At 45.8% G+C, this 27,296-nt stretch overlaps 2 protein-coding genes across 3 annotated transcripts in view; one reads left to right on the top strand and one right to left on the bottom strand.

Annotated features, from left to right (window-relative positions):
* The window catches only part of CDR2 (cerebellar degeneration related protein 2), a 19,766-nt gene extending 11,254 nt beyond the window's left edge, over positions 1 to 8,512 (bottom strand). Inside the window, exons 1-2 of the mRNA XM_015426210.1 lie at positions 8,260 to 8,512; positions 3,793 to 3,905 (exon numbers count right to left, since the gene is read on the bottom strand). Coding sequence (XP_015281696.1) covers positions 3,793 to 3,905; positions 8,260 to 8,338 — 192 coding nt within the window. The 5' untranslated portion in view covers positions 8,339 to 8,512. The remainder of the gene's footprint in view (positions 1 to 3,792; positions 3,906 to 8,259) is intronic.
* Positions 8,513 to 8,724: 212 nt separating this feature from the next.
* Positions 8,725 to 27,281, top strand: LOC107123045 (transmembrane protein 180). 2 transcript variants are annotated; one of them, XM_015426212.1, is made up of 7 exons: positions 8,725 to 8,765; positions 11,808 to 11,985; positions 15,034 to 15,768; positions 21,678 to 21,832; positions 23,360 to 23,443; positions 24,285 to 24,428; positions 26,540 to 27,281. In XM_015426212.1, the coding sequence occupies exons 2-7, from the start codon at positions 11,833 to 11,835 to the stop codon at positions 26,676 to 26,678; spliced, it is 1,410 nt and encodes a 469-aa protein (XP_015281698.1). In that variant the 5' UTR covers positions 8,725 to 8,765; positions 11,808 to 11,832; the 3' UTR covers positions 26,679 to 27,281. The 2 variants fall into 2 exon arrangements, with proteins under 2 accessions (XP_015281698.1, XP_015281699.1); XM_015426213.1 differs by lacking the exon at positions 8,725 to 8,765 and having other exon boundaries at positions 11,900 to 11,965.
* Positions 27,282 to 27,296: the final 15 nt, after the last annotated feature.

Here is a 27,296-nt window from a genome sequence, read left to right as displayed (position 1 = left end):
AAAGAGTTTTCCAATTCCTCCTCTCCCTAGCTGACTCGGGACTTTCCCATTAATCGTTATGAGTTTATCTGGCCGCCCTTTTGGCCTACCATGTTCAAGTTGACGGATGCACACTGTTTTCCCATCCGCTTTCAAAATGTTTTTTAAAAGGTTTATTGCATCTCTACCCTCCTGTCAAAACTCCAGTCGTTCCCTGGGACCTTCCTCTAGTTCTCTGCCAGCTCACGAGGAAGCCCTTTGAGCCACTCGCAACGTGCGACCTCAAACTTCTAGCATGGAAAACGGCCTTTTTAATTACTGTCGCTTGGCTAGGCGAGTGTGAGAAATATTGGCTTTCCGACACGATACGCCTTACCTGTTATTTTTGCCAGACGGAGTCCGCCTCATACCGGACATTTCCTTCCTGCAAGCGGAGGTCTTCCTCCCGGATTTCTTCCCAACTCCAACATCCGCAGAGGACAGACTCTTACACACTTTGGATGCGAAGCGGGCTCTCCTACCTCAATAGAACACGCCCAACGAGACGAGACTCCCAGCTGTTCGTCTCTTACGCACCAGCAAGGCCGGGGACTCGCATCACGGCTCAGTGCCTGTCAAAGTGGATTGCGGGGCTCATCCATCTCTGCTACCTAATCGCCAAACAGGGCTCATTCTACCAGAGCTGTTGCGACTTCCACTGCCTTCCTCCGGGGAATTCTCCTGACGGACATTTGCAAAGTTGCTACATGGGCCACGCCTAACACCTTCATCAGGCACTACGCCCTAGATGTCCGTAAGAACACCAATACCAACATGGGATGTCTCATTCTGTCTTCGGCTACAGAGTAAAGGACCTGCCAGCACCCTCCTCTAGGTAGGCCACTGCTCGCTAACCTCCCATGGGTGTGAAGCACAGAGGCCACGTCGAAGATAAACAGGTTGCTTACCTGTAACTGGTGATCTTCGAGTGGTCATCTGTGCATTCACACCACCTGCCCTCCTTCCCCGCTGCTGTCAGCTTCTACATTTTCAATAGGGGTTGATTTGCGGCGGTTTGAAGGAACTGGCGGGATGTCCACGCCCTCCCCTCTGGACATGCGCGGTGGGGTTCCTGCGCATGCCCGAGGTCTGGGCGCGAAAATCCATTAAAAGAGCTTGCTACAGCACCAATCGATCCAGCGCGTGCGCACTAGATCCCATGGGTGTGAATGCACAGATGACCACTCGAAGATCATCAGTTACAGGTAAGCAACCTGTTTTTTCTCAACCACAAATAGATTCAGGAGTACTTAAGCAAAAGGTCTAAAAAGACCTTTAGAAAAGCAGCTAAAACAAAACACCTGTCTTTACAGCTTCAGATTGTTTGCCTCAAAAGTGGGGAGCGAATATGTACACATACCTTAGTTTTCTACACTTGGGCTGCCTCTAGTACCAATTAGTGGCATAAAAGCAATGGGTCTAATATGGAGAAGTGTAGATTTCTTTTCACTAAAATGCTTCATCCTTTAGACCCATGAGTTCAGGCCAGTTAGCCATAAAACCTAATCCAAGCTCAACTGTAAGAATTACTAAACTGATGGCACCTTAGCTTGCAGGGAAACAAGCGTGAAGAAAAACATGTCAAGTTTAACCTCAACTGAATTTATAATTTATTTAGGCTTGTTTTATAATTGGCCCCATTTGCCTTTTCAAATGTTTAACAAATACATAATTTTACAACAAGCGCAAATATTGTCCAACACATTTTGTACTGAAGGAATTTCATAGAACATGCAGAACTTCAGACCAATCCATAATTCCTACATATTTCAGAGGTGCCACAAAATAAACATGGTGCGTAGTATTTGAACGTCTTGTAAACACCACACATTTGCTGTTACGTGTGTTAGTAAAACATTTAGTTCAAAATTCCAATTGAAAAGAATTTGTTACAAAAGACAAGAGGCCTGAGTAGTTTTCCAAGAACAGTAATTTACATCCCACGGAAGGAGAATGTCTTTAGCCTCTCCCTCCAATAGACCCCCAGTTCCAGATGCTTGCTGTCCTGTCCCCAAGGAGCAGCACTTCAGGAGTTGAGATGCTGGCACACCCAGGTACAAATCCCTGAGAGCTTGCCTTGACTAGTGTTGCTACCTGAAATCAACGGCCACTCAACAACCAAGGCTGGACTGGACTAACAAGTGGTCTTACTCAGTATAAGGCAATGATTCCAGGCACATTTGCCTGGGAATAAACCCCATTAAACCCAGTGGGATATGTGAGTAAATAAGCATATGATCAGCTTGAACATTGCTTAGAACTTAGTAGCAAACTGGATTTTATGTTTGTTTTTGTGTATTTAACCTGCTATACAGCCAAAAGCAGAGGCCAAATGAGGTGCTTTGTATTGGTCCTGTGTGCTCCCCTGCATCATCTCAAATGTTCCCCAGCCCCCCCCCCACACTTTAGTGCCAGAACATGATATAAATAAGCCTACAGTTGTCTTCAGATGTTAGTTTCAATTTTCTTTAATGTTAAATGTGCAATACTTATTCATTGCAAGGAATCATAGCTCTTCAGCGGTATGCACTTTAGTTACAAGTCTTACGGCACCACAAAGATTAACAGATACAGCAGCTATACATCCTACAATAAGGATTAAGCAATAGATTTTACTGTATTAACAAGGGCTTAAATTTAGTTATGGCTGTTCAGAATCACCGTGCTTGAGTTTGGTATAGAGGTGACTCAACTACTGTGCTGATCCCCTTGTGTGTAGTAACAGTAGCCTACAGCCACGCAAAATAGCCTGTAGCCACGCAAGCTGATCCTACAAGAAATGTGCTAGTCTTTACATTTGTACAAGATGTCTTTTAGGTTATGCCATCACCTCAGTTGCACAAACCCTTCAGTGAAGGAATAGGCAACATGTGTGAATTGCCCACACTTCAATAGGGAGAGCCAGTTAACTTAGACGGGCGGAACCAGTAGGGGTGCAAGGTTAGTGCATCGGACCATAATTGAGGGACCCAGGTTTGAACCCTCACTCTGCCGTGGAACTTCACTGGCCCATCTTGGGGGGGTCACTCAGTCCCACTTTCGGGCCCTACCAAAAATAGAATAGGGTGGAAATAAAAATAACTTTCAAAATTAATACACTGGTCGGTTGAACACAGTGTGCTGCAGTTTACACATACCTTTAATGCGTATTAATCTAATCTAGCTCATAAAGCAAAGGGAGCAGAAGTTTACACAAAACCTAACCGTGTTATATACTGCCGACAGTCTCTCCCCCTTGGGATGCACTAAAATTTAAGGTTGTCATTAAAAACTCGTAACCTTTAGCAGTCTGGCAATGCACTGTGGTTGAAGTACTTCACATACCAGCCTGCTCTACATAAAGATCACAACAAGATCATCATACCCATATTCGTCCTCTCACTACACCATCGGTCTTTCAACCCATTTAATTTTTCTTTGTTGGCATTTTTAGTATATCATGTCTAAAATTTGTTTTCAGATTTCTGTAATCTTATTACTTTATCAGATGTTTCACTCTGTTCATTGCACTGATTTACATTGTGTAAGTCGCCTTGAGTCTCAATGAGAAAGGCAGACAACAAATTAAAAAACGAAAGTATTGCCACTGGGAGCTGGGAACAAGTGGCTAGTTTATGGAAGCCTAGTGGGTTCGTGGCAGAGTGAGAACTTGCAATCTGGAGCTCCATCTTCTCACTCCTGCATCAAAACAGCTCTTCCAGAACAGCAACCATGTAATGTCCCCACAACTTTATCAGGGACACTTGTTATCCATCCTTGCTTTTCAGGATTTACCTCTATCTCTTGTAGCTGCTCTTGGTTGGTTGCATACATCTGCTGCAGTGATGTCTCCAACTCTGTGTTCCGATCCAGCAGAGTCTTCCCAAGTTCAGCAGCAAGATAGAGATCTAAAAATGAGTTATGTGCAGTTTGGTTTTAAGGTGATCTAGAACAGTGACTGTACAACTGTTTGACAAACTGGCAATGAAGAGCAACAGAACCTGGATTAATCCTGTAAATTAAGATTAACACACTTTTGGTTTATTCTTCTTGCTAAATTCTTGCTTAAATGCTTAAATTCACTCAAACAAGTTCTCTCTTCAATACACCACTGCGGGATGAAAAACCGGTGAACAGTTTGAAGCCCTTCCAAGATGTACTTATTTCTAGTACCACCACCCTTTGAAAAACACATTGCGCCAAGTAGAAGAAGAAGAGAAGAGAAGAGAGAGATTGGATTTGTACCCCGCCCTTCACTTGGAGTCTCAGAGCGGCTTACAAACTCCTTTCCCTTCCCCACAACAGACACCCTGTGAGGTAGGTGGGGCTGAGAGAATTCTGACACAAACTGCTCTTTTTCAAGGGCAGCTGTGCCAGAGCTTGTGACTGACCCAAGGTCACATCAGCAGGTGCAAGTGGAGGAGTGGGGAATCAAACCCGGTTCTCCCAGATTAGAGTCCGCACACTTAACCACTACACCAAACTGGCTCTGCTACAACCCACCCAACTTCTTTGCATACAGCAAACAAGCACAATTAATTTTTGCCACACACCCATTAGATAAGTTCCAAGAGTAGAGGTTAATTTTGCCCACAATCAAACATTTAGTGTATACATTCACACTTAGGTTTGGCACTAAAATGTGCAAGGGATTTTAATAACACCTATTGACATTATTAAGTACATGTAAGCTTTACCATGGAGAGAGCTAAGGATCAAAAAAGCCACACCACCACCAGAAATTGGTCACCTTGCAAGACTGACTGGACCATATGCAAGCCTTGTGCATGTCTCTTCAGTTCCAAAAATTAAACACTATTTATTACATATCTCTAACATCATGCAGTACTCTTTAGCCAATTAGGAAATGTGCATCTGCCTCTAATTATGTTATAATTGTTACATCTAGAGCTTTCAAGGCAAAACAAACCTACCTTGCATTTACACTGAACAGCAATTAAGTAATGAGCAAGTTGCGCCAACACTGCTGCTGTAACAGGGAAAGTCAGACACTAGATCACACCCATTGTCTGGATCCACATTTTAATAACAGGCCTCCTAAAGAGCTTGATGACATTTATATGCTGCTTATCAGCATAATCATTCTTAAACTGGCTGACAGACAAGCGAAATGATAAACCTGATAAAAGTCATCCTCAACAGCAGCCCAGTCTAGGCAAAGACGGAGGGGTGCTTCCACCATCTGACCCTAATAGTTGGGGTGGTGGGGAGCAGCTTTCAGCTAGAGGTGTGTCGTAGAGAAATATGCCTACATTCAGGTACCGAAAACCTGAAGTCTATATTTTAGCAAGACAGGCATGGTTTTCAAAATCCCCAAGTTTCTGCTCAGATTTGCTCTACATACATTCCAAGATATTACCTGATTATCCCTTTCAAGAAAAGCATTAGGCTTATGTTCTAAGACAGAAAGATACTCAGAAGAAAACAGTATCTCTATGAAAAGCAGCAGCCTTTTCTTCTTTTGCCACTGACATTCCCAACCCAGATTAATTGAGAAAATATTTCTAGAAACCAAAACCCATTCGTAATGTCACCTTTTTTAAACAGCCTTGTGGTAGCAAACCACAGTTGTGCTGTCTAAGACAGCAAAATGAGTCAAATTTCACATTGCAAGCATTACAAAGTATAACAATATAAAGGAAACCAACGCTGTTCAGTAGTTATTTAAATAACACTGTATTAAATGCAATATTTTTATTTCTCTCCCAGCCCCAACTTTTACTTGGCACTAAAGCCTAAAACAGACCAAAGCAAAGGCACACATTTTTATTCTCAATTTAGAGGGATGAAAGTACAGAGCAATGTTCTGGATGCAATATGCCTAGCCAATTCTTTCAAAGGACATACCATTTTTCACTGAAGAGGCTCAGAATATGTATTTGATTTGTTATGAAGTGTATCTCTTCAGCTTGTAACTGCCCATTTAACTGGAAGATTGCCATGAGAATAATTGGATGGCATAAAATTAGATCTTCAGCACACCCAGGAGGGACAAAGTTCAAGCAGACATTCATTAACGGGGCTTCAAACAATGGTGTAACAGACCGCTCCATTTTGACTGTATGAGTCCATCTCAGACATTCACTATTTCTAACGCTTTCAGTTCCAAACAGCCAATGAATGGGGGTGGTTCAAGGCACCACCAGCACCCTGTTTGTGTGCAAACAGCAAGTAAAAGAATTTATTGGCTTATGTCAAGGCAGCACAACTTCAAGAGCCAGTACAAGGGACTCTCCAAATGATTAAGGATGCTTCATACTGACTCCTTTGAAAGCCAGTATTAAACTGACTGGGGGAAATGCCTCTCAGCATTTAAGGCAAGCTCTATTTCTAACATCCAGAGGTGATGTTATCACAAGAGTTTTATGATGATGCTACACCTGATGGCCTCTGAGGTATAAGGCAAAGTATAATGCTCCATCCTGGACACGGCCAAGCACTGAGCGGCTCTTTAATACTTCATCTGCCATAAAAAAGGGCTCTCTGTTCCCTGCCTCCACAACTCTCCCACACACTCCATACATCTTCTGTGCCTCACTGGCTGCTCTTTTGTATATATCCAAGCATTTCAGCAGTGTATAGTTCAGCCAGCTTCACGGCATATTTATAAGATCACTGCTCTAGCTTAAATTGCAACAAGAGAGTTTTAATTTAATTTGAAGGCAATTTCTTGGAAGCCTGAGTAGAAAGCAGAAGGACATCGGCTCTCCAGTTCAGCTGAAATTAATGTAGAACCACTCCCAAGGCTTGGTCCAGCTTCAATACAAAGACTCTTGTGGCACCTTGAAGACTAAACCTTATTGCAACACAAGCTTTCTGGAGCTGGAGCCGGAGCCCACTCTGTCACACACACACACAAAGTACTATTCTCCATTGCCAGGTCTGCATGTGTTACTATAAATGTACCAAGAACCTCGTTTGGGCAGAAACCAACACACACAGCACTGGGATTCAAACACGAATTATGGCTTCTTGCAAATGAGGCCAAAAAAGGGTGGATACTGGCTGTTCTGAACGGGGCAATCCAGAAGCACATTTAACAGTCTCCATCCTACACATGCCTATTGTTGTTGTTGTTCAGTCGCACAGTCGAGTCCGACTCTTTGCGACATGCTTATGCAGAAGTTTAAATCCCACCAAGTTCGATGCAACCTACTTCCCAAGTCTGCGACAGCTTGGGAATACTCCCTGTTGATGCAAAACCAGCTGACTGACTTTCCTGCCCGTAAAGCCGTTAACTGGATTTAAAGGTCCTTGCATCCATGCCACTGGAATAGTACTTAACAGCCTTTTCCCTTCCCACTTTCTTAAGCGCTCTTCCCTCATCCTGCATCACCCACACTCCTTCCAAAGGCTCCATCACAAAGTCTCAGCACCATCTCAGCACCATAAACATGAACAATACCTTCACGCTGCCAATTCCATCCCATTCACCTTGGGGGGGGGGGGGGGTCCAAAGGCTGACAACACCTTTTCTGCCTCACTCATTCTCATTATTCCAAACCTTAAAACAACTTGCTTGGTGAGTGAAAGTTTCCAAAGTGGGGAGACTCCGGGTCCCAGTGTTGAACTAGGATCCGGGAGACCTGGGTTCAAATTTCCACCCATGCCATGGAAGCTGGCTGGGTTACCTCGGGCCATTCACACACTCTCAGCCTCACCTACCTCACAGGGCTGTTGCACCGAGGATAAAAGGGAGAAAGGATACTATAAGGCGCTTAGGGAAGAAAACTGATGCGGCAAAATAAAATAAAGGAGAAACACACACACACCCCACTCAGCTTCTTTTTCCCAACCCAGTTCCATTATGCTCTGAGGTACCTGGGGTGGGGAAAGATTTTCGTACCAAAAAGGGAGAGCCCAACCCTCTATAAGCCCTCCTCGGGACATTCCTGTGCTCTGAGGCACCTTCCTGGAAGTGTGAAGCACCACGGAGGGGTCGAAGCGGGGAGTCTCAGAGCCCCCCCCCCGCCCACTCTTGTTATGCTCAGAGGCACCGTTATCTATGGGGGGACATGACTCAAGAGGGGAGATGCGGTGCGCCCCATACTCAAGATGCCCCCTACAACGCTTCGCTGGACCCTCTCCACGTTCATTTCTCCCAGGTTCTGTCTCCCTCCACGTTAGAAACATCACGCCTCATCCATCTTCCTTCCCTTCCCTCCTCCCGGGTCCCCCAGCCTCCACCCCTGCCTATTGTCCCTCGCCAGCCCCGCCGTCCCACCCCGCGGGCTCCCTCACCTTGCTGCAAGTCCTGCTGGTCGTACCAAGGCTCATCCTCTCGTATCTCGAACTCCTCCACCAGGCTGTCGGTCAGCATCGCGTCGTCCGGGGGCCCGGCCACGGCTCCCCCCCTCAAGGACAGGCGGCGGCGGCCCCCTTTCTGACGCGCCTCCTCACGCCCGGGCACCTTCAAAAAGCCCTCTTCCGAACCCGCCCGACCCTTTCCGGACTCTGCCGAACGCGCCGGCAGCCACCGCCCCTCCCGACCCAGCCCGGCATCACTGGCGGACAACAGAAGCCAACCGCCGCAGCAACGTGGCACGCCGGTTGGGGCGGCCGGCGATTTAAAACGACGAGACCTCCCCCCCCGGAGCCTGTCTTGAGAGGAGCCAATGGCAGGCCGCGGTCGGAGGCGCCTGGGGCGGCTCGGAGCCAATGGGATGCGGGGAGACCAACGGGATCTGGAGAGGGAGGCGGGGATTTGAGAGGCCCGCCCTCCGATTCGCCTACGACTGAAGGGGCCGGTTAGTTGATTGAGGTTGTAAGCGGGGGGGAGGGAGAGCGGGGGGAGGGTCGCGCGGTTGCTATGGGCTGCCAGTCGTCGGTTGTTAGGGGCTAGGCCTCAGCTGGGATTGGGAGGTCCGCCGGCAGCGTGTTTACTCTGAAGTAAGCCGTGCAGTCAAGGGGCCTCTTCGGTTTCTCCTCCCACCTCGTATAAACAATGACGAGCCTGGTCGACGCTTGCGTGGGCCTGATCCTCCCGCCTCAGAGGCATAAAGAGGGCTCCCGCTTGGGTTGCCAGCTCCAGGTTGCGAAATACCTGGAGATTTGGGGGGTGGAGTCTGAGGGGACAGGGTTTGGGGAGGGGAGGGACTTCAGTAGGGTACAATGTCATAGAGTCCATCTCCCAAAGTGGCCATTTTCTTCAGATGAACTGATCTCTGTCGCCTGGAGATTGGTCGTAATAGCAGATCTCCAGCTACCACCTGGAGGTTGGCAACCCTAGCTCCCGCAAATGGCTAACTGAGCAGGTCTAAGGAGGACCCCTTGCTGGGACCTGATCCCCTCTGAGAAGGCTTGAGTCGGATTCTGAGTAAACCCGTTTGGGATTTGCAGTGTAAGGCTACGATCCTGCAACACTCTTAACTGGGGAGCAAGTGCCATTGAAAGCCGTGGGACTTGCATCTGAATAGATGAGATATTGGGCTGCAAGCAATGCTCCCTCTAAGCTGTGGAGTCTTGTGAGCAAAAATTCTACTTTGTGAGCTGCTGGGATTAAAGTTGTGAGTGAGTGATTTGGCTACTGCATAAATCAGTTTGCTCTGTCTGGAGCCATCCTTCCTGAGCTAAGACAAAAACGTGTGAGCCGGGGGCTACAAAACTGTGAGCTAGCTCACACTAACTCAGCTTAGAGGGAACACTGGCTGCAAGGAGTCTGTTTTAAGATCTAGGTAGATTTGAGGGCTGAAGCATGGAAGAGTGGATTGGGCCCCCAAAGCAGCTTACATTGATGTGCTGTTTATAGCCGGTGAGATCAAGACAGATTATACAGTGTAAAACCATACAATCCAGTAGCACAATATTTCCCTTGTTCTCCCCACCTCCATTTTATCCTCACAAACAACCACCCAGCGAGGAGGGTTAGGCTTAGAAAGAGTGCCTGGCCTGGCCCAAGGCGACTCAGTCAGCTTCCATGGCAGAGTGGGGTTCAAACGTGGGTCCCCAGACCCTAGTCTGAAGCGCTGGCCACTGCACCGCCCTGTGTATTTCGGAGCAGCCTAAATGTATTTGAGGAGGTGAAGCATGTGAGAGATCATTTGGCTACGCGTATTGATGGGAGGCAGGCAGTGGGCTAGTTATCAAATCCCTGTAGAGATCCAGACCTATTCCTTTTCTGCTCAATATTTTACAGTTCCATCCTAAAAAGAGTTATACTCTTCTATGCCCATTGACTTGAATAGCCTTAAAAGCGTGTAACTGTTTAGAGTTGCAATATTAGTCACCTAGCTCTCTCTCTAACCTTTGTATAACCTTTGCAATCTTCTTTCTTTCCCTTTGAAAATGCATCTTGATAAAGCTATAGAATGTATAGATTAATATTTTAATGAATGCATTGTGTTATTTGTGTAAGTACAAAGTAGCAGATTGTAAAGTGATAAATCTGTAAATAACTTCTATACTTTTGAGCCTTTCCTAGAAATGTGTATGTCTTGCATTTAATTTCACAACTTTGGGGGTCTCATTGTTTATGGTCTTTATTTAGGGAATCTGTCTGACAGCTCCCTAGTGACCTGCTCAAGGCAGATTTTTTGAAAACAATGACCCTCAACTGAAAATCCAACAGAAAATTATCAGTTAAAAGAGCCCGATAAAACTAGCAGCCCCCTCCCTCAGTGATAGAACCGTCTCCCCAAATTCAGCAGCTACCATCATAAGAACGCCACAGCAATATAAAACAGTCATAAAAAGTGTCCGTATCAGCTGGCAGGAAATAAACCGTGAAATATTAAAACTGGTGGGATGAAGTGTCAATGAAAAGCTTGGTTGACCAGGAATGTGAATGAGGAGGAAGAGGAAATTGAATGATAGCAAGTAATGCCTCTGTTAAAAGGGGACTCTAGTCCACAAAAGCCACCTTACACTAGCTGGTCCATAAGGTGCCAACAGGTCTCTTGAAGGTTTTCAGGGAGGGGTATGTTTTAGGCGGTCTATTCCATGGGAGAAATTCAGCAGAGACCACCAAATTACATGAAGTCCTGTGTTCTTTAAATCAGGTTTAGTAAGCGATTTCCCAATTAAGATGGGACAGAACAGTCAACAGAGGAGAACAGGACCTTTTGTGCCTATTACCAATTATGCAGAAGGGGGAATTTGTGCCAGTAGCTTTCTCATCCCTCCAGGATAAACTGTACCTTCCTCAATTTCTTTCCCCTTGTATGCATGTGTTCAAAATACAGGCTCCCTAGTCAGGAGGATAGTTTCAGACTCTGTTGAACGGGGGCACTAGGATACAAGCTGGTCTTTGACCCCAGTCCTGATTAGAAGAGTGCTTTACAAATTTCCTTCCCTGATTGATTCCTGTACTTGAAGACATCAGGAGGCAGAGAGGGCAAGAGAAATGTGGGTCTAGGACCAAAGCATGTTTAACTACCCAGGTGGTACTTCACATTTTCCACTTGACTGTAACTTTTGTGACCTAGCTGTAACTTGTTCCATCTGACTGTAACTCATGATGAGACAGGAATAATTACTACTAGTGAAAATATACAGATTTCACTATTGACATAAGTGCTGAGGAGCTGCTCTTATTTGCCTGTAGAACACTGTGAACAGCCTTGTGGGACGTTGCCGGATAGGGGTAAATAGGTGTGGAAGTGTTGCCCTCTTGTGGAACATGGGAAGCGTCTAATTATACAAAGATGTTTGTGCTCTGATAATATTCTCCTTGATTCAGCCAGTGTGAAACAACATAAAAATAAACAGTCTTTTCAGTCACACTGTGGTATTAATTGGCTTGCTTGAACTGTTGTACCAAAATATTGTTTTTCCTCCCCTCCTCTCCTAAGAGAAGAAAAATACCACATTGTAAAAATGAAGTTTATTTCAAGAATCCATCCAAACGCCGTCGCTTACTCCATGACCACATTAGGGGCAGGAATGATGAACAGCATATTTAATTTCTACTACGTTAAACTGTTTTTGAACCAATACAAGATCTCGGAAGGTGCGTTCCATCAAGCACAGGTACAGTGAATGTTAATTCTTCCATTGTTATGTCTGGTCTTTGATTTACAGCAGGTGATTCTTTTTGAATTCAGGAATTAAGCAAAAATGTCACAAGGCAAGTGATACCATTAAAGGCACATGTAACAGCAATAGAGGAGTAGCTGCAGATACTACCAGGGACAATGCAGGATGCCTATCAGTGTTGGGACGCCTACTGTTATGGCCGTACTCGTGGAGATGGATTCAGAAGAAAAGGAGAGGGAGCCCAATTGCGTTTCAGGGTCCTTGTCACACCCCTAATATCTGGGGAGAAGGGTGGTACAGGGGTAGTTCTGGAGGAAGCAACAACCCTGTAGCTGTAGAGCCGAGGGAAGGCCAAGGCAAGTCTCCAAAGGTAACTAAGGAGCAGATGGGAGAAATGACAGACAGCACTAGCTCCCTATGGGGTAAAGGCCTCCTCTGGTGTAGAGATCTTCTTGAGAAAAAGGGCCTGCTTAGGAGTAAGCTAAGGGAAGCAGCTACTGGGGGGCAATGCTCCCTCTAAGCTGTAGAGTCTTGTGAGCAAACATTCTACTTTGTGAGCTACTGGCATTAAAGCCAGTGAGCAAGTGTTTCAGCTGCTGCATAAATAAGTTTGCTCTGGAGCCATCCTTCCTGAGCTAAGACAAGAATCTGTGAGCCGGAGGCTAAAAACTAGCTCAGCTTAGAGGGAACACTGCTGGGGGGATGGCCAAAAGTGGAGTAAAAGCCCCCACCAGGAGGAAGTTGACCTGCTAGTAATTGGTTGAGCCCAGTCAGGAAGAAGAGCTTCTGGTTAGGCCCTGGGATAGTTGTAGTCTGTGGAGACCAATGTTCCCTCTAAGCTGTGAAGTCTTGTGAGCAAAAATTCTACTTTGTGAGCTACTGGCATTAAAGTTGTGAGCGAGCGATTTGGCTGCTGCATAAATTAGTTTGCTCTGGAGCCCTCCTTTCTGAGCTGAGACAAAAATGTGTGAGCTGGAAGCTAAAAAACTGTGCGCTAGCTCACTCTAACTCAGCTTAGAGGGAACACTGGTGGAGACTAGAACTTCCCTGGGGCTGGGGATATGTCATTCCTGGCCAGGAGTGCAGCTGGTAGTGGTTGTCTTGGGAGATTTAGCAATTTGGCTGCCTGTAGGCTTAACCCGGCAAGAAGGGAACAGTGCTGGAAGATCTGAGGGGGAATCCCATGCCTGGAAGCAGTCCTGGAACCTGTGTTGGTGGTGACCGGCCAGTGACTGGCTCTCTTGGCTGAACTGTGACTGTTAAGCTTGAGAGCCCATTGTTCTAAGTGATCTGAGCAGTTAAAGCAGAACCTCTGCAATTCCCATTGTTGACCTATTGTGGTGGGAAGATCGGGTGCCCCAGTGCGGGAGTGCTCCCTGGTCCTGGGAGGGTGCTGGAGATTACCCTTGAGTGCCCAACAGGTATTGAAGTAGAGGCCCTTTCAAGCGTGAGACAGGCTGGGAAGTGGGAGTGTAGCACCTGTAGATTTAAAAACTAGTTGCCATTGGGCTCCTTGGGGGCTCTGCCGTAGGACCTGCAGTCCACAAGCTTTGCTCACCAGAGATGCCGGAAGACCTGCCCTAAGAGGTCTTGGAGCAGAGCAGGTTTCAAGTCTGAGTGTGGAGTTTTTTTAAGGCGTTCTTCCTCATCCTGGGGAAGCAGACGCTTGATCCCTTGCAGGGTTTGTTTTTAAGTCTTCCTACTTGTGAGTTTTGTTGGCTGAGCTTCAGAGCTCTCTACAGTTCTTAACAGTCTAGGTCTAACTAAACTGCTTGCGTTCAGAAACACACACACACCCCCATGTGAAACTTACTGGATGACCAGTCTCTTTTCACTAAAAGCCATTGACTTTTCCCCTGTAAGACTTTCAATTCTAAATCTTTGCATGAGTCCATTTTCCTGCAATTCTCCATTGCTGTGATTACCGCTACCTTTATAGCTTGCACTTGCTGTATCTTGGGGGTCTGCTAATTTGATCACAGAGTCCATTGTGTGGGTTCTTACGCAGAGTTTTAATCTGCTGTTATTTAATTACTTTTAAAATTGGTCACTGCTTCAGCTACACTTAAGAAAACTACAGATCAGAGGACCTATTTGCAATAACTGCATCTCACTAGACTGCTTATTAAGAATGCCTTCCCTTATAGATGTTCACGTCAATACTATGAAGTTTTAAAAGCGTCTTGGAAATTTGGCTCAAGAGCTGTTTAAACAAACTGCTGCTGAGATTGCCAAAGGAAACCCTGTGGGGACTCACACATTGTGTCTAATTTTAGCCCTGATAAGCATGCAGTAGGGTTGCCAGCCTCCAGGTAGCACCTGGAGATCTCCCACTATTACAATTGATATCCAGATGACCAAGATCAGTTCACCTGGAAAAAAAATGGCTGCTCTAGAGGGTGGACTCTACAGCATCATACCCTGCTGAGGTCCCTGCCCTTCCCAGGCGCCACCCTCCCAAATCTACAGTGTTTCTCAGCCCAGAGCTGGCAACCGCAGTGTGCAGCATCGTCTCCTGTTTCCCTCTGAAAAAGTGGTTCCCCAACTCCCGGAACTGCATCCAACACTTATGCTTCCTTTATTTCATGCACTGTCAATTGATCAGATGTCTGCAGATTCTAGTCAGTTTTCCTCTTTTTACATTTGTTCGTACCAAGTAGGGATCCCCAGCCTTTTGGCACCTGCAGGCACCTTAGGAATTCTGACACAGCGTGGTGGGCACAGCCGCAAAGTGGCCGCCTCAGAAAGCAAAGTCAGCCACAAAAATGTCTGCCCCCAGCTAACCTTCAGTTACGCAGTTAAGATCCTCGTGCGGTGGTGGTGGTAGTTGCTGCCGCCAAAGCAATCCTTTTAAAAATCTGTACAGCCAATCGGATCTCCATTGGCAAATAGACGCCTTGCAGTGCAAAAAGCCCACCTGGCCCTGTCCGGTTCCTAAAAACATTGGCAGGCACCAGGAGAGTCATAGGTGGGCACCATGTATTAGGGTCCTAATGCAGTCAGAACAGGTTTAAACATCTACTAACTTGTTTGACTCCCCAGGTTGTTTTTATGATCTGGAACGCCATCAATGACCCTCTCTTCGGCTATATTCAAGACAACGCCAAAGCCCCATGCTGCTCCAGGCGCCAGGCTTCCATTTTCTACGGGGCTCCTTTGTACGGTCTGGCCTTTCTGCTCCCCTGGTTCCCATGGAAACAGTATCGAGAAGGTGACTGGCTGAGCGGGCTTCACCTCGTGGTCGCTCTGTGTGCTTTCGACGGCATGCTGACGTTTGTCTTGCTGGCGCAGTGTGCTCTCTTTGCGGAATCGTCCACCAGACACGAGAGCAGGCTTCAGCTCATCAAGTACAACCAAGTGGCCACGTTAGTTGGGTCCACCAGCATCCTCTTCTGCGGCTTGATATCCAATAATATGGAGAACTTTGCCCATTTTCAGGTCTTTGTGGTTCTAGTTGGTGCAACAGCGACCGCTTGCATGTGCTACACGGGAATCTATAGCACCACACAGTATGAACAAAGGGAAAGTCTCCTGGAAGGCAGTGAGGGAGAAAGTGCTGAGAGACTCTTCTCGTGGTCCTCCATAATTTCGTTGACCAAGCAGATCTTGACCCAGAGAAATTTCTTGCTCTTTGTGACCATGAACTTCTTTCAAGTCTTCCACTTGGCTTTCTGCAGCAATTTCATGATGATCTTTGCAGACAACCTCATCCCTAAGGACGTCCTTTCTTCTTCTGTCCGCAGCATCATGTACGGGGCAGGTTTCATTTGTCCTCAGGTATGCATAAAAGCCCATCTTCTTTTGCAGGAGAATGTCTTGGTTTGGGGCAGGATTCCATCATTTGCTTGCGCTGCTTGCTAAGAGTAATTATGTACCGTCTTGCAAAACAAAGCCTTTGTTAGATTCACCTTATTAGATTTACCTTGCAAAACAAAGCCTTTGTTAGATTCAGGTGGGTAGCTGTGTTGGTCTGGGTCCAGTGGCACCTTTAAGACCAACAAAGTTTAATTCTGGGTATAAGCTTTCGTGTGCACCCACACTTCTGTGTGGGTGCACACGAACGCTTATACCCAGAATTAAACTTTGTTGTGGTTTTTTGTGTGTGCGCGCTCTCCGTAGGAGATTTTTTAATTTGCATTTTCTATAAACTACAACTCCCTCATGGATCACTGCCTTGACGTGGCGAGGGGACTTGCGTGGTTCGATGAGGATGTGGGTTATGCCATGGAGGGCCACCCAGGACAGACAGGCCACAGCAGAGAACTCAGACCAAGTGTGAGCCACTGGAGAAGGAAATGGCAACCCACTCCAGTATCTTTGCCAAGAAAGCCCCGTGGACAGTATCAAAAGGCTAAAAGATATGACGTCGGAAGATGAGCCCCTCAGGTCGGAAAGTGTCCAATATGCTACTGGGGAAGAGCAGAGGGCAAGTACAAGTAACCCCAGAAAGAGTGAAGCGGCTGGGCCAAAGCCGAAAGGACCCTCAGTTGAGGATGTGTCTGATGGTGAAAGGAAAGTCCGATGCTGCAAAGAACAATACTGCATAGGAACCTGGAATGTAAGATCTATGAATCAAGGTAAGCTTGACGTGGTCAAAATGAGATGTCAAGACTGAACATCGATATCTTCAGAATCAGTGAACTAAAGTGGACAGGAATGGGCGAATTTAACTCAGAAGACCATTATATCTACTACTGTGGCCAGGAATCTCATAGAAAAAATGGTGTGGCCTTTATAGTCAACAAGAGAGTGCAAAAGTCAGTACTGGGATACAATCTCAAAAATGACAGAATGATTTCTGTCCGATTCCAAGGCAAACCATTCAACATCACAGTAATTCAAGTGTATGCCCCAACCACTGATGCAGAAGAGGCTGAAGTGGACCGGTTCTATGAAGACCTACAACACCTCCTAGAACTAACACCAAAAAATGATGTCCTCATCATCATAGGGGACTGGAATGCTAAAGTAGGAAGTCAAAAGGTAACCGGAATAACAGACAAGTTTGGCCTTGGAAAGCAAAATGAAGCAGGGCAAAGGTTAACAGAGTTTTGTCAAGAGAACACACTGGTCATAGCGAACACCCTTTTCCAACAACCTAAGAGGCGACTCTACACATGGACATCACCAGATGGGCAACACCGAAATCAGATTGACTATATAATTTGCAGTCAAAGATGGAGAAGCTCTATCCAGTCAGTAAAAACAAGACCTGGAGCTGACTGTGGTTCAGATCATGAGCTACTCATTGCAAAATTCAGACTTAAACTGAAGAAAATCGGGAAAACCACGAGGCCATTCAGGTTTGACCTAGATCACATCCCTGATGAATATACAGTAGAGGTGAAGAATAGATTCAAGGGTCTGGATTTGATAGATAGAGTGCCTGAAGAACTATGGACGGAGGTTCGTGACATTGTACAGGAGGCAGCAATCACCACCATACCAAAGAAAAAGAAATGCAAGAAAGCAAAATGGCTTTCTGATGAGGCTTTACAAATAGCAGAGGAAAGAAGGAAAGCGAAAGGCAAAGGCGAAAAGGAAAGATTTACCCAACTGAACGCAGATTTCCAGAGAACAGCAAGGAGAGATAAGGAGGCCTTCCTGAATGAACAGTGCAAAGTAATAGAAGAAAACAATAGAATGGGAAGGACTAGAGATCTCTTCAAGAAAATTGGAGAAATCAAGGGAGCGTTCCATGCAAAGCTGGCCATGATAAAGGACAAAAACGGTAGGGACCTAACAGAAGCAGAAGAGATTAGGAAAAGATGGCAAGAATACACAGAAGAACTATACAAGAAAGACCTCGATGTCCTTGACAACCACGACGGTATAATCACTGACCTCGAGCCAGACATCCTGGAATGTGAAGTTAAATGGGCCTTAGAAAGCATTGCTAACAACAAAGCTAGTGGAGGTGATGGTATTCCAGCTGAGCTATTCAAAGTCTTAGAAGATGATGCTGTTAAAGTGCTGCACTCCATTTGCCAGCAAATTTGGAAAACGCAACAGCTCACAGTTTCTTAGCCTCCGGCTCACAGATTTTTGTCTTAGCTCGGGAAGGATGGCTCCAGAGCAAACTAATGTATGCAGTAGCCAAATCGTTCGCTCACAACTTGAATGCCAGTAGCTCATAAAGTAGAGTTTTTGCTCACAGCTTAGAGGGAGCATTGATCGTGGGTCCCCTTTCTTGTATATCTAATTCCCAACATGCCCCCTCTGTGCGGATATCTAAATCTGCACATCGGGGGCACTTGGGGGCAGGGGTCGTTTCGTAGAAAAAGAGCTAGGGGAACTCATTAGCATAACTCATTAGAATATGCCACACCCCCTGCCATCACTGGAAGTGTGTCATAAGGCCACACCCACCACTCAGTTAGTCTTAGTCTTAAAGGTTAGTCTTAAAGGTGCTATTTGTTAGTCTTAAAGGTGCTATTTGAACTCTTGGACTATTTTGCAGCAACAGACTAACACAGCTAATTCCTCTGAAGCTAAATCCACCACTCAGGCTCCACCCCCAAAATCTCCAAGGTATTGCCAACTCAGAGCTGGCGAGCCTATCTGATGGCACATGTGGGGGAAAACAAGCAAACCACCCATGCTAGGTAAAAAGGAGAGATTCCAGGGAGAAAAAACAGCTATAAACCAAGACCAGCTATAAACCAAAACAGCTATAAACCAAGCATGGGGGCCGATGACCACATTGCTACGGAAAACACACAGAAAATCCAGGCATTTATACTTTGTTCTCACTCTCCCCCCATCAATTCTGGCAGCCGCCCTGGTTTCAGCTCCCGCCAAGCCCCTGTCGAGCTCGGCGGTGGAGCTGCGAGGCCGGCGGGAGCGCGGAGAAGCCCTGCCAAAAAACCCCGCCCCCAATGGTCCCGGCCACCGCCGCTGGCCTTGCAGCTCCACCATCATGAGGGGCCCGGCGGTGGACCTGCAAGGCCGATGGGAGTGCGAGGAAGCCCCACGAAGGCTCACTGGCCCCAGGCAGGCATGGGTGGGGAGAGGCGGGGAGGAAGCAACTTACCCTCCCTCTTCTCCTGCCTCCTCCTGGCTGAATGAGGGCCGAAAGCGGGGCAGCCAGAAGCAGGGGGCGGGGCTTCGTCGTGTGCCCTGCCCCCCGCACCTCACCCGGGGGAACGGCGATCCCCCCCGAATTGACCTCTGCTTATAACAATACATTTTAAGAGCTTTCAGAATGTGATAACATCTTATTTTTTATACTTTGGCTTTCTCAAATGATAGCTTGTCTTCAGGGCAGCTGCCTCTAATTTATATTCTGAGTCCTTGTCTGAAGATGCCGCTGCTCCTTCTTCTTCGCTGTCTTTGGTGCTGTCCTCTTTCTCAGCTTCAACCTCTCCTAATGGATGACTATGTAGACGCAGAAATTCTCGTGCCTTTTCAACAGAGTCAATTTTTTCTTTCCCATCCATAAATTTGAAGATTGTACCTTCGGGTACTACTCATCTGTAGGGGATGTTTTTCTTATGTAAAAATATCACCAAGTCTCTGTATTTCCTCCTCTTCCTTCTTATTTCAAATGGGATGTCCTTTAATACTTTTATTTCTTTGTCTTTGATCTTCAAGGTAGATCCATTTGTTGCTTTGAGAATTTGATCTCTCACTTGTCTTCTAGAGAATCTTATAATCACTTCCCCAGGCAGATTATTTTTTCTTGTAAATTCTATAGATCATATTTCTTGTAAAATCTATAGATCATATCTATTTCGCTTTGTAAAGTATCCGTTTTTATATCTGCCAGAGGTCCTAATGCATCACACATAGTCGGTTTCAGAATCTCGGATTCTTCTTCAGGAACACCTTGAAATCTTAAGACATAGCTCGCTCTCTCCATTTGTAGCTGTAACAGTTGAGACTCCTCCATCAATTTTAAATTTGTTTTTATGTTTTTCAATTTGTTTTTATGTTTTTAATTTTTAAAAAATGTATTGGCATATGTGCCCTATTTGTGAGCCGCCCTGAGCCCGCTTGCAGGGATGGCGGGCTAGAAATCTAATGATAAATAAATAAATAAATCTCTTTTCTTCCATCACCTGTAATTTTTTTTAAGCTTTTTGGTGTTGGTATCCACTTCTTTTACTTCTTGTTCAGTTTTATCTGTTTTTTTGCTATTACAGTCAATTGCAATTGCTATGCATCGAATTTGCTGTGCAGTGCTTTCACTTGTTCCAGCAGGGGTCGCAATGCTTCCATCAGCATCTTTTGTAACTCCGTAGTTGTGTCCTGTCTAGGTGCAGGACTCACTGGACCAGCAGTTCCGGCAAGAAGTTTTGGTTTTACTTGTTTGTCTTTCTCATCCTTCTTCGTGGGCGCCATGTTTAAGATTGTTTACACAAATCACTTTGCCGCCAAACGCTTGCTTTGGTGTGCACTTTTAATTCCCATTCGGGACACTCCACGGCGGGACCTTTGGGCCATGGAGAAAGCCCCCCTTTGCCGGCAGGGTCGCCGGAGGAAGAGCCGCCTTGTGCCCCATGGCTAGGAGCCTCCTACAGAGGCTCCAGGGGTGGCACGGACAATTGTGCCCCCTCCTCATTGCGGGCTCTGGCAGTCCTCCCGGAGGATCGGGACAAGCGACCGCCATGGAGAACGCCAAAACTGGAAGTCCAACTTTGTTGGTCTTAAAGGTGCCACTGGACTCAATCTGTTCTAAACCAGGGATGTTAAACATGCAGCCCGGGGGCTGGATCAGGCCCTTGGAGGGCTTCTATTAGGCCCGCAGTGGAACTGGCTGTCTTCTGCTTCTTCTTCCAGTTCTGCTGCTGCTGCATCATCGTAGGTTTGCAGCTTACAGATACACACCTGAACAGCATACTCACGATTGCAACAACACAGACATTTTGAGGCAATAATTCAGAGTGAGAAGTGTCAATTATCAGACACTGTTAAAAAAACAAAATATTGCAAGAGTGCTAATGTTTGAAGCATGTTTTTATTTTAAGTTTTAAAAAAACCCTTTGTGTCCTTTATAAAGTTTATATCTCCCATACCTGGCGTTACATTTTATGACACACATGGCCCGGCCCAAGAAGGTCTCATTTATATCAGATCCGGCCCTCATCACAAATGAGTTCGACACCCCTGTTCTAAACCCTTTGTTAGTGATTTGTGGCTAGGGAGCTTAATTCACAGAGAGAGAGAGTTTAAAGCCCTGCCTGGGAACTAAGATCGCACAGAGAGGCCCTCCTGACTGTCCCACCAATCAAAGACAGCTTGTCTGGTGGGCCCTCAAGAAAGGGCCTTTTCAGTGGCAGCCCCACAGCCTCCCCAGGGAGGTGTGCCTGGCCCCCTCACTGTTGACATTTAGGAGGCAGTTGAAGACAGTTTTATTTAGGGCTGCGTTTTGATTCCTTTACTAGCAGTCCTACATTGTGGTTTTAAATTTTTATGGATTTTATTTATCCATATTGTAAGACACCTTGAGCTCATTGTGGACGAAAGTTGGCCAGTAAATGTTTTAAATAAACAAGAATGGCCTTTGGATCCAACTCGTATGGTGCAGGCCCCTGGGGAGTTACTCCAGTTCTCACTTAGTATATCAGACTGTGCAGATCAGTCAGCTGTTTTGCACCTACAGAGGCTATATGCATGTAGCATTGTATAGGCTATAAAAGGTTAAACTGTTTCAATGTATCTTAATGTTTCTCTATATTTTCCAGTGCCTTGTGCTAATTAGCCAATCTCCGCTGAAGAAATTTGGTTACTATAAGGTGGTCTTGTTTTCCTTCTATTTGGAAGCAATAGCTGCAGCGCTCATGTTTCTTCTAGGCCCGGAACACTACTACCTGTTGGCTATTTATCTTACTATGAACATGTAAGTAAATATATCCTTCGGTTGTAAAACTAGTGGTGGGGCCATAGCTCAGTGGCTGAACAGCTGCTTGGGGAGCAGAAGGTCCTGGGTTTGATCCCCGGCATCTCCAGTCAAAAGGCTCACCTCACAGTTGATGTTGAGAGACCTCCACCTCAGACCCTGCAAAGCTGCTGCCAGTCAGAGTAGACAATACTGACCATGATAGGGCAGCGTTCTGACTCTATATAAGGCAGCATCATGTCCAGCCCCATAGCCAGGATTTTTGTCAGACGGGCCATCGGGGTGCCTGGAGGGGCCGCGCTGGGGCACCGCTAATTAAATTAAATGGCCTAATCTCCAGTGCCCCCCACTCAGTGAACCACCTCCCCCTGAAATAGCACGGGTCCCCCTGTGTTTCTTCCTCAGCGGGCTTGAGAATGTGGGTCCTGAACGTCACAGCCCCCCTCCCCTGATTAAGAAGGGTTTTGGTTTGTCTAATCTTGGCCCCAATGCAGCGAGTTCCAGAGCAGTTTTGCTGTTCTCTGTTCCCAGGCATAGCGTGTCAGCTCTGAGGTGTTTCAAACAAGCACTCCACAATGGGTTGTGTTTTTTGGTTTTGGTACCCAAGCGTTTCAGTGGTTAGAAACGCTTGGGAACCAAAGCTGGATCTTCCCTTTCAGCCGCTTAAGCTCCTTCACCCGGGCCCGTCCTGCCAGGCATAGTTTAAGCCATGCCATCCTGAAGCGATTTTGCTAACCTTCCTTTCTCCTTCCGCAGGAAGAGCCACAGGAAGGAAGGAGGGTTATCAAAATTGACGGCTACGGCCCTGATCATGTCTTCAAGATACTGTCAGTTTTAAAACCGTAGCCATTTATTCTAGGATTCTAGGGTGTTTTTTGAATGCATCATTCTCTTAGAACACAGTCTGAGTCCAGTGGGGCACCTTTAAGACCAACAAAGTTTTATTCAAGGTATGAGCTTTGTGTGCACGCACACTTCCTCAGATACACTGAAATGGAAGGTAACAATTCAGACTTCTATACAGAGGCTGAACAGGAAATTTTCATGTAACATGATGAAGGTATTTTAAGATATGCGGAGACAGAACAGAAATAACAAAGTACCCTTTCACATGGTGGGAAGTTAACTGAGACTCGGTTGCTATGCTCCATTCGTCCCCGCTTATCTTAAAACATCTTCATTATGTTACATGCAAATTTCCTGTTCAGCCTCTGTCTATACATTTGTATGTATCTGAGGAAGTGTTCATGTACACGAAAGCTCATACCTTTAATAAAACTTTATTGGTCTTAAAGGTGCCACTGGACTCAAACTGTGTTCTTCTGCTTCGGACCAACATGGCTGCCCATCTGGATCTATCATCCTCTTAGGTTGGTGGGATTTGGGTCCTCAGTTGAAGCAGAGCCTACCTGCTATATTACAAAATGCCAATGGACTGAGAGTAGAACAACTGTGTGTAGTTATTGTGCTAGAAGGAACTAAAGCTTATTTTGTAAAGATAATGAATGTTTAACTTTTATACTTTAGGGTAATCGTTCAAGCTTCTTTCAGTCTCTTTAATTTGCCTTTGGCTGATATTGTTGATGCAGATTTAAAGAAACATAAACGGAGGTAAGTTTGGTTTTGACCAGCACCCACAATCTCTTGTATTGTTTTCCCCAGTTACAGAGTCCCAACTCAGTAAACAGTTACACTGACCACAGTTGCAGTTAACATTCCGAAACCATTTTCAGTGTGCAGAAAGGGCTTTACATAATTTCTCTTTTGATGCTGAAGGTCAGGCTGCCCGTAACTTAAATGCCTCAGTGGGCTCAAACATTCAAGCTAGCAGACTGGTGGATTGGCCTGAAAGTGTTATATTTATTGCATGCACACAAAAGCTTATACCCAGAATTAAACTTTGTTGGTCTTAAAAGCGCCACTGGACTCAAACTTTGTTCTATTGCTTCCCACCTGGATTTATTTATTACATGTTTACCTTGACCCCTTCCTCCACTGTGATTATCCCTTCCCCTCTTTTTAATCTTACCTCATCCCTGTAATGTAGATGAGGCTGACAGAAAATGACCAGCTCAAAGGCCATCTAGTGGGTCGGATGATAGTTGTAGATCTTAGCTCATCTCTCCGCAACTGCTTGCATTTCTTGCAGTGTGCAATAGCAATACATTTCAGCCACCTCACCAAAACCTTTCTTTTTTCTAACACCCAACAGTTACAATAAATACACCTTGATCCTTACAATAAATATACCTCAATCTCTTTGCTCAAATTTGTTTGCCTGCTGCTTCAATACTGTCAGTTTATATCCATGAAGAAGGTCTACATACCACAGCATACATCTGGATGACTTCTTATTGAAACCAAACATCCCCTTACTTATAAACATGATTGGTGGTAGGTGCCGGCATATAGAATACACCATGTAACAACATATCTCTGCTTGATATTTCAGATCACCGCTTTCATCCATGGTTTTTGGAACGAATGCCTTATTTACAAAGCCAGCCCAGTCTCTAGCTCCTATGCTGGTGGTTACTATACTCAATCAATTTGGATATGCAAATCTGAATAGTAAACTTGCTCAGCCTAACCCAAAGTAAGTGGCAAGTTAGAGCAGAAGCCATAAGGAAACCTGCACCTAAAGTGTGTATGAGGAAGGAATTTGTTCCAGGTGTAGTGCAGGCTTCACCATTGCATCTGAAGCACTTAAAGGCTGGTTTGCATAAGACAAAATATCCTTGGCCGCAGACTTAACACAGATAACCAAAATATTTAATTGAGTAGTGCGCAGATCTAGTCATGGTGATTCTTCCATGATCCTAGGAGCTGCTGCAGTTGTAAGAAAAGTTGCTGGTTCATCCATGTACCAGCAAGTCCACAGTTCAGTTACTCTGCACAATTATAGGTGTGTGCGCTACGGAGCACAGACCATACTGATCGTATAAAAGAAGCCTGCTGTTTGTGCTGAGCGGACTCTGAACATAGTTAATGAAGCCTTGAGCCTTGCAGACAACTCCATTTGGCAAGAACACCACAACCTGCTTGAAATGTCATTCAAATGAATGGAGCTGTTTGCGATCCATGCTATTTTTCAGGCCCCATCTAGATACAGAAAGGTAAAATGCTGCAAAGCGGCTGTAAAACAGGATCATCTGTGGTATTATTTAACAAAATTATGTTTGACTGTGCGGCAGAATGGGCCTGCTTTGGCCTGCGGGCCCTGTTCCACCCTGCCCTCCTAGGCGTTCCCAACTCCCTGGAGGGGTTTTCCTTTCTCTCTAGGGTAGCCACTACCACCACCTGCCCTTTTTCAAGGAAGTGCCTGCTGGGAGGGTCAGGACTCCCAGCTTCCCTTCCAAGTTCTAAAGCCTTGCCTCTGTGTCCAGCACATGGTCACCACAGGGACGGTTTACTGCCTTGGGCACCCTTGGAGGAACAGCTGCTTGCCAGTCCCCTGGAGCCCCTTTTAAAATAGCATTTATGAAATGGTGGAGGTTTATGTGGTACAGAAAACCACTCCCAGGCCATTTTTTAAATTACTTATTAAAAGTTTATCATACCAGATTTGAGCAAGGAATACAAAAGAAGTTGGTAAAAATGCAAATCCTCTGTCCCTCTCTCTATACATGCCCTACCAGCTGTTAAAATAGGACAGGCTCTTTAAACTTAGCTAGGTACAAATCTCTACAGAGTTACCATTACGTAGAACAGCTCTCGCAAACTAGGCGGGCACATGGTCAATATGGCTGACTCCTTGCGGAGCCCAGCTCACAATTCTCCTAACTGCAGCACCCCAAAGAAAGAGACCGCCTTATTTTTTATCATCTGTTTCCCCTCCCACTTGACCTGGTCCGCCCAGGTCAAAGAAGCATTTCCTCCACCTCCTGCTTGGAGATTCTTCCTGGAGCTGTTCTAGCCTGAAGTCTTCCAAAGTCTGTTTCCTGCCTGGAGAAGGAGGAGGCTGGCCATTCCATTGTCTCTAGCTAGAGCCATTAGCATTTCTTAAGAGGTTAGCCTGGAAAGCCAGTGATGGACTTCCTCTTCCCAGCTTGTTCGCTACCTAGAAAAAAGGAAAAAACCCACTTTTAAAGCACCAAGTGGAGGCTTGCTCTTTGCCAACCTCCCAGGAAAAAATGCATTTCTTCACAGACTGTATGATGCATTTTGTAATGGTATACATCGTCAACATTCAAGTAGAGAAACATGGCGACCTGCCATTTTTGTTCAGAAGGATGATATTCCAAGTCCAATCAGAAGCATCTACAGTACAGTCCTGAACAGAGTTGTACCCTTCTGTCAGTGGCCGCTGAAGCATGCAACTCAGTTTAGGACTACCCTATTAATCTCATAGAAGAATTAGAACAGAATCATTGATACGTTTGGGTCGTAAATATAAATGGGGAGGGGCCATGGCTCAGTGATAGACCATCTGCTTTGCACATGGGTGGTCCTAGGTTCACTCCCCAGCATCTCCCGCTGAGAACATCAAGTAGTAGTTGATGCGAAAGATTGCTACCTGAGACTGCAGAGAGCTGCTGGCAGTCAGAGTAGACAACACCGACTCAGATAATATCATTAGTTGGACCCAATATAAGATAGCCTCCTGTGTTCAAATGTGGGGTTGGGAGGCGCATCGTATGAGCATGTCTGTTTTAAAGTAATAATTATTGAAAGAACTGACTATTCTAATTGTGTCCTTTCTACTAGTTTGTTCCTAGGCCTCCATGATGCCATGTTCTACATGATCTGCCTCGTTCCTCTTTGCATTGCAGCCATACAGATTCTCACATGGACCCCCTTCTCCATCCAGAACAGTCACCTGACACCCATTCATGCTGAGATGTGAATGTGAGCGAACTGGGGACTTGACTGTTCCATTTGACCCACTAGTCAATTTTGAATTGTGGGTAGAACATCTGGCTTGCCATGACTCTTTAGACTAGCGGATCACCTGCCACCTGAGCTGTTCCTCACCTGTGATAGAAAGCAAGGATCTTTCTAGTTGAATAGCAGTGACAAATGTTAAAGATGTCATGTAGACCTACTGGGTACATTATTAGGTCTCTGCCTCAGTGACTGAGCAATATCAGACACATCTCCTCTGATGGAATTCTGCAGACTAAAATTCTTCTTCTTAGAGGAAGACCCCATAATAACTCCAAAAATGGTGGTGGTGAACTCCTTTCATCAAAAATGGTGGACAGCTCTTATCCATTTTCAGCCATTCCAGATCAGCCATACATACGAACACACTTCGTGCTTTGGGATGCAGGACTGGAAAATCCAGGTTTTTGAGGGTGGCCGTTTGCACATATTGTCCAGCACTGGTATGTGCAGTGCCCATGGTGACAATCTGTATTGAGAGGAAAGAAGTGAAAAGAGTTTACTTCTCTGTATGCAAAAAGAGTGTTATGGGGATTATTATTTTAAGGGACAAGGGGGAGATGCACGGTGGCTTTCTTTC

This window comes from Gekko japonicus, unplaced genomic scaffold, assembly GCF_001447785.1.
Source record: "Gekko japonicus isolate JY-2015 unplaced genomic scaffold, Gekko_japonicus_V1.1 scaffold384, whole genome shotgun sequence".
Lineage (NCBI taxonomy): Eukaryota > Metazoa > Chordata > Lepidosauria > Squamata > Gekkonidae > Gekko > Gekko japonicus.
This window is presented reverse-complemented; position numbering and strand designations above follow the sequence as displayed.